General features: G+C 56.2%; 1 protein-coding gene across 1 annotated transcript; it reads right to left on the reverse strand.

The window, feature by feature from the left end:
- Positions 1-1,763: 1,763 nt before the first annotated feature.
- PTGES2 (prostaglandin E synthase 2) lies at positions 1,764-7,449 on the reverse strand. The gene is made up of 7 exons (XM_052648774.1): positions 7,003-7,449; positions 5,523-5,720; positions 4,783-4,841; positions 4,268-4,417; positions 3,805-4,005; positions 3,396-3,513; positions 1,764-2,401 (listed from the first exon to the last, which is right to left on the reverse strand). The coding sequence occupies exons 1-7, from the start codon at positions 7,447-7,449 to the stop codon at positions 2,279-2,281; spliced, it is 1,296 nt and encodes a 431-aa protein (XP_052504734.1). The 3' UTR covers positions 1,764-2,278.
- Positions 7,450-12,444: the final 4,995 nt, after the last annotated feature.

Genomic DNA, 12,444 nt, shown 5'->3' on the forward strand with positions numbered 1-12,444 from the left:
CATCTAGTCAAGGCTATGGTTTTTCCTGTGGTCATATATGGACGTGAGAGTTGGACTGTGAAGAAGGCTGAGCGCTGAAGAATTGATGCTTTTGAAGTGTGTTGTTGGAGAAGACTCTTGAGAGTCCCTTGGACTGCAAGGAGATCCAACCAGTCCATTCTGAAGGAGATCAACCCTGGGATTTCTTTGGAAGGAATGATGCTAAAGCTGAAGCTCCAGTACTTTGGTCACCTCATGCAAAGAGTTGACTCATTGGAAAAGACTCTGATGCTGGGAGGGATTGGGGGCAGGAGGAGAAGGGGACGACTGAGGATGAGATGGCTGGATGGCATCACGGTCTCGATGGACGTGAGTCTGAGTGAACTCCGGGAGATGGTGATGGACAGGGAGGCCTGGCATGCTGCGATTAATGGGGTCACGAAGAGTCGGACATGACTGAGCGACTGAACTGAACTGAACTGAAGAGAAGGAAAGCAGGGAGGGGAAGGGATATATGAAGGCCTCCCCCAGCGCGTCATGGCACCCCTGGCCTAGTTCCTGCCCTGCTGCGGGAGGCTCTAGGGCCATCACAGGCCCCTTGGGGACTTAAAAGCCGATCAGTGACAGGGGAGCAGCATCCCGGCCAGCGGTGACTCTGGAGACCTGAACGGCTGTTGGCCCCTCAGAGGCGGCTCCCATGGCTCCTCATCCCTCAGGGGTGTGACCTGAGGCCTCAGCTTCCCTCCTTCCTCCCACAGGAGCACTCCGCACATGCGAAGACCTAGCCAGTGTTACAAGGGCAGATGCTCACAACGGGAACCAAACCAAGCAGGTGGCGGGCAGCGCTGCAGAAGCTCGGGCTGCTACCTCCCCACGTGGCGTGGTCTGCCTCTGGAGGGCTCAAGGTTGGTGCCACCTCATCTGTTCAGTTGCTCAGTCATGCCTCTTTGCCACCCCATGGACTGCAGCATGCCAGGCCTCCCTGTCCATCACCAACCTTATTTGAACGTGTGCTAATACAAAGACCATGAATTATTTCTATGTTTTAAAAAAAATTAAAAAATTAAACTCTCCTGGGGGGGGTCTGAGGGAGTTGGCCCGTCACTCCCTGACAGGGAGGCCCCAGCACATAGTGACCAGCTCACCGGCTGTCTGTCCAGCCTCTGGAGGGCAACCTCGGCGGACCAGCGCGCCCATCACCGGCTGAAACCAGGAGAGCAGGGACCCCACAGCCCCTCCTCGTTCCCAGAGTCGTTTCTCTCTATAGACTCCTGTCCTACCATCCATCCCGTGAAGTCCCAGGCCTGAGACTGAAGCCCTGGGTGGCCATCCACAGCCAGAGGGCCTCGAAGGGCCCCGCGTCCTCTGATCCCTGGTCTCCTGGTCTGTAGAGCAGGACTGGAACAACTCCAGCCCCCGCTGAGCCGGGCATCCTTCCACACACTGACCTGGGCCTTGTGGTTGAGCCCTTACAACTGTCCCTGGAGGTGGGGGTCATCCTTGAGCCCCCTTGACAGAGGAGGAGACTCGGGATCAGAGAGGGGTGCCGCTGCCCTGCCCAGAGTCCCACAGTCAGTGGGGAGCAAAACCGGACCCGTGCCCCAGGCCATCTCTGCACCTCCCTGCTGAGCATTCGTGGCCACGAACACAGGATTCCAGGACACAAAGCACGCTGAGCCTTTCACCCAGGCCTGACCCTCACTAAGCCCTGGACAAACAGTATTAACTGCCAGAGCGGCCTTCCCTAACCTGCACTGACCTCCACTACAGTGCCACCACGCGGGGAGCCGCAAACCTTTTCTTTATTGCAAATATGATATACAGTCCCAGTGTGTGTGTGGCGGGGGCACCTGGGAACAGGACCCAGAGGGAGCCAAGGACAGGGTCTCCCAAAACCAAAGGGTCCCTGCTTCCTTCGCTCAGGGCAGGAGCCTGACCTGACTCCCACCACGCGGCACAGACAGGGCAGCCTCAAGAGCCCCAGGGAAGGCTGAGAGTAGGGAGGCCCAGGAGGGAGTCGGGGAGGGTCAGCCCCTGGGGCTGGTGTGGAGGGAGGTAGCCTTCCATGCCCTGTGGATGGAAACCAAGTCTGGGCTTTGTCCCCCAGGGCCGCAGCAGACGTCCAGTGTTAGAAGCGAGGGGGCTGCCAGGGTAGGATGCACAAGAGGCCGAATGATCCTGCCCCCGCTGCACAGTGTCTCAGCGTCGCCAAGTGCTGGCCCAGCGGCCCTGGTCCTTCACAGCCGGCATCTTCTGCTGTTTCCGCCCCCGCCCCCTGGCAGGGATCACGAGGCTCAGCTCACTGGGGGGCCTCGGCGATGGCCTTCTCCACCCGCAGGTACCAGGGCTGGATGTGAGTGTGACGCATGAGGTCGTCGAAGGCCTCCAAACCCTCCATCACACGCAGCACGCCGTAGACTGCCTGGGGGTGGATACAGAGGGGTGTCCACACTGGCCCATCACCTCCCCTCTCTGAGAGCCCCATGACCCACTCTAGGGAAACAGCAAATTCGCCAAGATGGGTGGTCAGGCTCTCTAGCCCCATACCCTCTCGCCTTCACCGCATGTTTTGTGAATAATCCATATGTAATGGCCAAGATCACTTATAGCACTGCGCGTGAGCCTCACGAGGTGCTCGCTGGGCCACGGGCTACTTGTGTTCTGTAAGTATATACAAGCTCCACGTGGAATGCCCCTGAGGTTGTGTTGTGTTATGTGAGCTTATATTATGTCTGCTGCTACGGCTGCCGCGCCAGCCAGGAGAGAATAACCACATCTGCAGTTCCTATGGCTCCCTGAGCTTCCTTCCAGCCTCTCAGCTCGTGCCTTGTCTCCCCTGGGTTCAGCAAACAGTGCAGTGTGAACAGCAAGACAACCGGCGTCACGAACAGGATCAGCGATAGAACCGGCGTGGTCAGCAGGATTAGCGAGACACCCACTAATGGGCCAGCTTTGCACGTGGGGCTTTGAATGAAGGGTGTGGGCTGGTTGTGGGTTTTGCCTGTCCTGCACCTACATCCCCTTTTCTGGGCAACAAACCACCCCCCTCCCCCGACAAAGTTTCCTTTGAGAAAATGCCCTTCCCCCACCCTCAGTTCCTCAGATTTTAGAAGAGGGGACCCACCCCATCACCTACTCCAAGACCTGAAACTTGCAAGCCACATATTCTACCCTGGCAGAACTACTTCAAGGACTGGCGCTGAGGTCAGGCTCACAAGACCCTGTTGCAGTACTTTTCGCTAGGTAGAAGCCTGGAGCGCTCGTTTTCCTTAGGCCCTTGATGATCAGTGAAGCCAGGTGCCCCTGGGATGGAGGAACTGTGAGATGCAGGTATTGCTCACACCTGGGTTTTCCCAGCCTGGGCCACCAAGGAGAGACCCTTCAATATGTGCACCCCCTGCCATCACCACACTCACCAGATCTGCCAGGTTCGGCTTCTGGCCCCCCATGAAGGGCCGGTCTTTGCCCACAGCTGCCACCCACTTGTTGGCAGCCTCGTAGAGATCCTCCCGCACGTCATCACGGAGGTGGTGCCTGGGCAGGGATGGACAAGGAGTCCATCAGGGGGACTCCAAACCCTGACACAGGTGGGGAGCATGGGAAGGCCCGGGGCCAGCGCGGCTGTCGGCGCGGGCAAGGGGGACCGAGGAAGGTACAAGACAGGGGCCCAGAACTGGACTCCAAGGCCAGCCCTGCTTCCCCTGGGCTGGGGGAGGCCATCAGGAGTTTTGGGGTTTGAGTCTCAGATGGGCTAATGCTGGGGGATGGGAAGCCCCCAGGTGCACCCACGCGTACCCACCCACACACGGACACATGCACCATCACCTGCGCTTGAGCCGCTTGCTGATGAAGTACATGGCGGCTGCGCCCATGTACTTGGCCATGGCGCCCTCCACGGTCCCGAAATTGCCCTCCTTGACAATGTAGTCAAAGGAGGCCAAGGCCTCGGCCGGCGTGCGGTACACGTTGGGGGAGATGAGGTGTACCAACCAGTCATCCGCCCACTGCCGCCACTTCATCTCCTCCCTGCGGGCGAGGGGGACAGAGAGCAGGCCAGGTGGGCTTCCTGAGCCAGCATCTCCTCTCCTCCCTGCAGGCAAGGGGGGCAGAGGGCCGGCTTGGTGGGCTTCCTGTGCGAGCGCCCAGGGCGGGGGGAGGCACAAGGGGACTCAGTCCCGTTGGCCCAGCCCCAGCCCTCATGGCTTACAGCATCTCACTCAGCCTGGTCCCCTCGGTGGGGAGACCACCCCTTCCCCACATCCCCAGGGCCACTCCCGGTCCCACTCACGTCCTGGCCTCCTTCCCCCCATACATCCGCTGGGCTTCCTTCTCATCCAGCATGAGCCAGTACTTGTTGCAGAATTCGGTCACCTCCTTGCCCTGGTCGTTCACCGCCTTCATGGGTGGATAGTAGGTGATGATGTCCGCCAGGGGTTGCCTTTGGGAGACATCTAGAATTTTACCCCGACTCCCTCTTCCTCGGAGACTAAGCCCTCACCTCCTCTGGATGAATAATACCTCCCCGACCTGAGTCAACCCGCAGAAGCGTCCCACCCTCTTGTGGGTGACACAGGAGATCCTGCAGCAAGAGGAATTTGGGGCAGACTCTGGAAGCACCTCCAGGACAGAGGGAGATGCATGGAGGAGAGGAAGGGGGGGATCTCAGAGTGACACCCACAACCCATTCTGGAAATCTAAGCTGCAGCCCCACCCCCACTCCCATGGAGGAGCCCAGGGGAGGCCTCCCTGAGACAGGAGAGGGCATGAGACACTGTGCCAGCCTGGGCCACAGGGGCTCCTTACCCTGATACCAGATAGGTCTTGAGGGCGCTGATGATCACAGAGGAGTCGTTCAGTTGTTGCTGGAGAAGAGGATGGTTTAGATCAGGGCTGGGAAGGGCAGTGGGGACTGGCTGACTGGCCACTGGTCGGGTCACCAGGGGCTCTTCTACAATCCTGACACCCAGACATTCAGGAACTGGTCAGGAGGATTCTGGGTGTTGTGTCCCTGTCCCTGGGGGTTTGCCCTGAAAACTGATGCTCACTGAGTTCTACCTCCCCACAGGTCGCAGTACCCACGATCAGGGAAGCCTGTCCTGTGTAAGGGAGACAAAGTGTGGCTAATGGACAGGAGGAGGTGGGAAGGACCCAGGATCTGAGCCCTGCCCCCTCACTCAGGTGGCCTCCTGGACTCTGAGGGGCTGGGTAGACTCAGAAGCTACAGAGTAGGAGCCAAGTCCTACACCCCGGAGGGTATGGTTCTATGTTGATCAATGAAGCCAAGTCAGAGAGGCTAAGTGACTGGTCCTAAGTCACACAGCCAGGGAGTGGCGGAGTCCCTCCTTGAACCCAGTCCACCCAGACTTCAGAACCCACGTTGTTGAGCTCTGTGGCGCTCTGCCTCCCTTAGACTCACTGGTTTATAATCCTCAGCGGAAACTCAAAGAGCCCACGTTCCTCCCAGGGCTGCAGAGCAGAGCCCAACTCAGGGGTGTTCCAGGACAACCCAGGACACTGGGCCAGGGGGCCTCCCCAAGGCTCACCAAACTCTCTCCTTCCTGGGCCATAACGATGGGCACCTTCCTGTAGGAGGAGAACTTGATCTCGGCCCGGCGCACAGGGTTCACCTCCACCACCTGGTAGGGCAGGGCGTGGAAGTCGAGGAAGGCGCGGACCTTGCTGCAGAAGGGACACGTTTTGTACTGGTACAGCGTCAGCTGCAGGTGGCTGGACAGGGAGAGCTGGGCAAGGAGCAGAGAAGGAAATTTTGAAGCTGCAAACCTTTCCCAGGGGAGTTTTCCAGGGTGTCTCTGAGAACTTCGGGAGGAATGGGGGATGGGTGGCGGGGAGGTGGGGAAGGGCTCTTGCAGAAGACAGTTCAGGCTCAAGTGCCCATCCAGGGGGCTCCCTGGGCAGAAAGTCTGTTCTGTGTAGGAGGGATCTTCTCATCTTTGTCCAATGCTAGATAGACATCTCTCTGCTCCTTCCGGTCCCAAGGGAATGTCAGACACTGTCAGGTGTGTGCGCCCCAGACGCAACTGTTTCAACTTGGGATTGCCCACCCCTACTCCCTCGCCCCGAGGCATATATGGATGAGGGGGCAGAGCCCAGCGTTTCCGTTTCCGAGTGGTGGTGGTGGTGGTCGTCGTTCAGTCGCTCAGACTCTTCTCGACCCCATGGATTGCAGCACGCCAGGCTTCCCTGTCCTTCACTATCTCCCAGAGTTTGCACAAACTCATGTACAAAGCCCCAACAGGAAAGGGTGGTATCTGGGCCCCTGGCCTTCATAGAGCGGGAGAGCCCCAGGTGAGCTTGCCGCATACTCACGTTTGAAAGTCACAGCTGCGGTCCCCCTCCCCCATTGTTCAGAGATGGGAGACTGAGGCTGGGCCATGGAGGTGGGTGGGCAGGGAGGCACAGAGAACTCCACTCCCCATCTATCCGATCCTGTTCCCGGGGGTTCAGGAAAGGGGCGCCTGTGGATGTGTGGTGGGGGCGGGGCTGGCGCTGTGCACAAAGCATAGCAAAGGGCAGCTGGGCCATCCCCTTGCCTGGGGGGACATACCCTTGCTTCTCATCTCAGGGCCTGGAATCTACCAGTCATCGTTTCGTAAAAACAGAACACTAATAATACTAATAAATACACAACCTCAGGATTTGGAGACAGGGGGAGGGAGGCGGAAAATGTTTGGAAAGTGATAAACCGTGCAAGAGACTTTCCCTTTTCAGTTATTTCCAAATCTTCCCATTAAAAAGTCTTAAAACACGTTTGTAAAACGACTTGAAAACAGAGGCAGTTCCACTTAGCGGCATCAGTAAGGCTCCATTTCACAGATGAGGACGTTGAGGGCTGGAGGGCTTAAAACCAGGTCACTCGCTCAAGGTCAAGAGGCGACAGAGGAGGTGATTTTGACGCCGCCGGTTCCCAGAAGTCCCGAGGTTCCGCGCTCACCCCAGGGCCCCTACCCAAGGCTCGGTCCTTACCTGCGCGGCTTGCTACCCAAGCCCTTACCTCGGGCTTACCTGTGTGGCCGAGCGCTCTGCGCGGAGGTCCTGGGCGCGCAGGTGCCACCGCGCCGTGTGGTATAGTCCCAGGGCGCCACCCAGGGCCAGCGCCGCCGCCCCCAGAAGCCGTGGACCCCCCTTGCGGGCCGTAGCGGCGGGGCCCGAGCCTCCCGCTGCCCCGGTGAAGCCAGCCCGGCTCTGCGCGTGGAGTCCCAGCGCCGGCCGATCGCCCAGCCTCCAGGCCAGAGCGCGCCCGAGGGGCCACAGCGCCCGTACAGCATGGGCCATGTTTGCTCCGCCGGCGCCGCGGAAGGGCGCGAGAAACAAAGACTGCCTTGGCTCTGGCTCCCCTTGAAGGGGCGGGGCCAGCCGGTTGCCAGGGGTGACGGTGACGCCGAGCGAGGCGGGGGCAGCCCTCGTGGGACTGAGCTTGAGTCCCCGGGGCCCAACTTTTAAAACATCCATCAGAGCCGAAGAAACACCTGAGGATGTCTGCTAACTGCCGCCGGCTTCTAGAGTGTAGACGTAACTGGTCTCGGTAGTGGCCTGGAGCCGAATGCAGGAACTCAGGCATGCAGCCCTCAGTTCAGTTCAGTCGCTCAGTCGCGTCCGACTCTGCAACCCCATGGACTGCAGCACGCCAGGCCTCCCTGTCCATCTCCAACTCCCGGAGTTTACTCATACTCGTCTACATTGAGTCGGTGATGCCATCCAACCGTCTCATCCTCTGTCATCCCCTTCTCCTCCCACCTTCAATCTTTCCTAGCATCAGGGTCTTTTCCAATGAGTCAGCTTTTCGCATCAGGTGACCAAAGTATTGGAGCTTCAGCTTCAGCATCAGTCCTTCCAATGAATATTCAGGACTGATCTCCTTTAGGATGGACTAGTTGGATCTCCTTGCAGTTCAAGGAACTGTCAAGAGTCTTCAACACCACAGTTCAAAAGCGTCAATTCTTCGGCGGTAAGCTTTCTTTATAGTCCAACTCTCACATCCATACATGACTACTGGGAAAACCATAGCTTTGACTAGACGGACTTTTGTTGGCAAAATAATATCTCTGCTTTTTAATATGTGGCCCTTAGTGTCACCCATAACAGGCACCCAATCGAAAGAGACTGAACCCTTCACAGTATCAGGGAAAGCGTCGTGGCATCCCGTCCCTGAGAGCCGCAGAAACTATCCATCCCGACAAGTAGCAGGTGAACGCCCTTGACTCGGGATTTCCGCACCCCGCCTCCCCCGCCCCCAGGATTTTTTATTCTGCCCTCCCGCGCCGATGCACTGTTTCTTCTGTGACCCGAACCATAAAAATTTCCATACACATGTGGGGCCTTAGAAACCCTGTGTCTCGGATTTCGCCCAGCCGGAGGTGCCGAGTCGCCGATTTGCCCAGGTCCCCAGGGGTAAGATGGGGCAGAATGGGGGGTTCCGAGCTGTCCCGCCCCTCTGTCGGGCTCTTTCACCCAAGCTAAGGGCTGGAGCCTCCATCGCCTAGGCTTCTCAGCAGGCAGCCTCGGGATGGCCCCTCCCGGGGACCCGGAAAGGGGCGGGGCTCGATGAGTGGGCGGGGCTTGGACAGCTTGTGGGCGGGGCAAGGCGGAGTTGAAGGCCGGGCCTGCACAGAGAGTTCTGTTCACAGGGTAAAGCGCTGTGGGGACGGCCGCGGCTCTGAGTGGGGTGGCGACCGGGGGCAGAGTCTGCCAGCGTGTGGGGGCGGGGCCGGGGGCCCCTCTACGGCGTCCCGCCCCTCCGGTCCAGCGTTCGGTCCACAGCCCCCACCTTCCGCCGCGTGCCGGCCTTTCTGTGCGACAGTCGCCGTGTCCCATCTTCGCGGGGCCCTTGTGGAGCCCGTGTCTACAATGTCGGGACCTGGGCACGCCGGTGGAGGCGGGCGCGCAAGGCGAGGACGACGGCTTCAGGGAAGCCGGTGACTCGAGGCGGGGGCGTGGGTGCTGCTGAAGCGACTTTTGCTTTTTCGGGGATGCCCTCCTGGGAAGGGGAATCGAGGCTGGGAAAGAACCCCAGAGCCCTCCCATGCCCCGCCCCAGGGTGGGTCTGGGGCTGCCGGCGCCCTTCTGGGGTTCCCGGGGCGAGCACCTGCGAGTAGGTCCCTGGAAACCGCAGCATGGGAGAACCGGCCCCGTTTTACAGCTGGGGATACTGAGGCCGCCACAGGATCACTCGCCCTTTGGGATTCGGATTTGCTTCAGCCATTTTTTTCAGCCCCGGTGGAGACGGAGGCTCCTGAGGGGACTGGGCTGGCTGTGGATCCTCTTGGGTTGGCCAGAGCGTCTATCTGGGTGGACGTCAGCATTCCTTTGCTGGTAGTGGTCTGGAGCCCTGGCAAATGTGACTTGCTTACAAAGCATCCTGTTGCCTGCATAGCACTGCAGGGGAAGGGAAGCAAGGAGGGTCAGGAGAGAGAACCATCAGCTCCCTTCTTACCTTCTGGAGCCTCAGTTCCCCCATCTGTAAAATAAAGATAATGGTTAGTGTCTCCTGCATTGAGATGTATCAGGATTCAATGGGGAAATGAATGGGAAGAGGCTGGAAGCCTGAGAGGCCAGTGTTTTAGAGACCCCTCGCAGTGGCAACCCACTCCAGTTCTCTTGCCTGGAAAATCCTGTGGACAGAGAAGCCTGGTAGGCTGCAGTCCATGGGGTCGCTAAGAGTCGGTCAGGACTGAGCGACTTCACTTTCACTTTTCACTTTCATACATTGGAGAAGGAAATGGCAACCCACTCCAGTGTTCTTGCCTGGAGAATCCCAGGGACTGGGGAAGCCTGGTGGGCTGCCGACTCTGGGGTCGCACAGAGTCGGACACAACTGAAGCGACTTAGCAGCAGCAGCAGAAAATGCCAGCTAATCTCTGGTGACAGAAAAGATATTGAAGGTTGCCTGGGGGTGGGGCATGGAGTGTGTGATGAAGGGCAGGAGGGAAAGAGCATGAGGAATCTTAGGGGGTGGGGGGGGGGTGGAGACGAATACGTTCACTGTTGATTGTGGTGGTGGTTCCAGGCATGCTCAGTCGCTTCAGTCATGTCCGACTCTTTGTGATCCCATGGACTGTAGCCCGCCAGGCTCCTCTATCCATGGGATTCTCTAGGGAAGAATACTGGAGAGGGTTGCCATGCCCTCCTCAGTGGTTCCATGGGATATTTATATATATATCATAACAAACTGCTCAAAAACTACAATGAATGGGATATAGCAAGAGGACTTCAGAGCTCCCAATGGCCAAAGTTGGAACAATTTGATTAACAAAATTACGTAGTATTGGATTATAACCAAAGTATAAAATAAATATCCATGAATCCATTCTGATATAAATGATTGAATTAATAAATAGAGAAGAGAAAAATCTCTTGTGCAGAATTCCAAATAAGTTGTGTAGACATCCTGCCCTCAAGAAGGTGGAGAAAAACTCCGCCCTCCTTAGGTGCAGGCTGTGCAGCTTGACTCCTTCCCATGAGGACCGTGTGGGAAGGAGGGTGAAGGGCAACTGCAGTGGAGAAGCCCAACACTCACCCCCGAGCCAGGTGACCAAGCTCAGCATCAACAGTGATCAGTCATGTTGATAGTATATACCCTTGATAGAACGTGATGCAAAAATGACGCTTGACCTCTCTGCTCTTCCTCCCCTAAACTCGGTCTAACCATGAGGATAACACGTAAGAAATCCCAATGGAGGGACATTCAACACTATCTGAGCAGTGGTCCTCCAACCTGTCAAGGTCATCAAGACCAAGGGAAATCTGAGAGAGTGTCAGAGCAGAGAGAAACCTAAGGAGTCATAACAACTACATGTACTATGGGATCCTGAAATAGGAAGAAGGGCATTATGGACAAACCAAGGGAAGTCTGAATAAAGCATGGACTTCAGTTAATAATGTATAATTGGTGGTTTGTTCACTGTAACAAATGTATCGTATCAATATAAGAGGTTAATAATATGGAAAACTAGGTGCAGGGTATATGAGAACTCTTTACAATTTTTCTGTAAATCAAATTTTTAAATTTTTATTTTAAAAAACTTGTCAAATCGTGCACTTTGAACATGCATAGTTTATATTGCCTGTCTGATATTTGTGGGAAGATCTGTTAATGATTGATCTGATTTCTGTGATGGCTATAGGGCAGCTCAGATTTTCTTCTTCTTGAATCCATTTTGGTAAGTTACAATTTAGTGGGAAACTTCCCATTTCATTATCTGTAGCATTTGTCTCTTCTTTTATAATTTGTATAGAATCTACAGTTATATCCTTCTTTTATTTCTGTTTATCTGTGCCTTATATCATTCTGTCTTGAGAAATTTTTCTGAATTTCTATGTTATTCGTCTTCTTCCTGTTGTTTGGCCATGCCGTGGGGCATGTGGAGTCTTAGCTCCCTGACCAGGGATCGAACCCTCACCTGCAGTAGTAATGCAGCCCTAAGCAGTGGACCACCAGCGAAGTCCCTTATTAGTCTTTTCCAAGAATCAACTTTTTGGCTTTGATATTCCTATTGTATCTTTCTATTTTATTAACTTTTTCTCTTGACTTTATTTTCTCCTTCCTTCTGTTTTCTTTGGATTTATTCTGTGGTTTCTTTCATATGGTTTTATTCTGGACAATTTGCTCACGACATTGGGGCCTTTCTAATTATTCTAAAACACATCCTTAAGGCCATGAATGTTCCTTGTTTTTTGTGAGCCCAGCAGGGCGTTAAGAGCCTATTTCACGCTAGATCTGGTTGTCTGGCAGTGCGGGCCCTTCAGCGTGTCCAGACTGCTGTTCGCCAGGTTTGCTTTTCAAATGGACCCTCCCCCAAGGTGCACACCCCAACGTCCACTTGGGCCACAGGAGAACCCGGCGCCGCTCCCTGCCTGCCCTTCGGAGCAGTACCCTCATCTCAATAGCCTCCCCTTCTCTGCTCTCCAGCATTGTCTGATCCTGCCCATCCTTGCCTTTTGACTTTGCTTGGCAGTAGTCCAACTCCGGTTCACAAGCTCCAAGATCAGAAGTCAGCCTGGCATCTTCTCCAGTGATTCTCCAAAACAGCCCTCACTGGGCAGGAGCTGGTGGAAACAGCCCCTTCCCGTCCCTGACCCTGGGAGGGATAATTCATAGATAAAAAGGGGAGGGCTCTGATCAGGAAAGGGGGGCCCTTAAGGTTGTCTGCAGAGGGGCCTATCCTACCTCTCCTAATACAGCACACACTGGGAGGAAACGCTTGGTGTGCACTGGGGGCCTGTGAGAACTCTCAGCCATGCGGGAAAGGGAACATCAGGAGGCAGAAGGAGGCGCAGACTGGCAGAAGGGCGGGGCTTCCAAGCTTCAGCCACAGGTCTGCAGCACCTGCCGGGGCATCCAGAAACCCTGCCTGGACAGAGCTGAGTCCTGGAGCTCCTCATCAGTCCAGCTGCAGCTACACAGACTAGGCTGTCAGGGCCTGAGATGAACCCAAGTCTCTTTGTGAG

Source organism: Budorcas taxicolor, chromosome 11 (assembly GCF_023091745.1).
Source record: "Budorcas taxicolor isolate Tak-1 chromosome 11, Takin1.1, whole genome shotgun sequence".
Lineage (NCBI taxonomy): Eukaryota > Metazoa > Chordata > Mammalia > Artiodactyla > Bovidae > Budorcas > Budorcas taxicolor.

Coding starts and splice junctions, on each gene's coding strand:
- PTGES2 (XM_052648774.1), bottom strand. CDS start 7,449: ATGGATGTTTTAAAAGTTGGGCCCCGGGGACTCAAGCTCAGTCCCACG. Junction 5,721..7,002: donor CAGAGCGCTCGGCCACACAG/GTAAGCCCGAGG, acceptor CTCCTTGCCCAG/CTCTCCCTGTCCAGCCACCT. Junction 3,514..3,804: donor AGCAAGCGGCTCAAGCGCAG/GTGATGGTGCAT, acceptor ATCCCTGCCCAG/GCACCACCTCCGTGATGACG.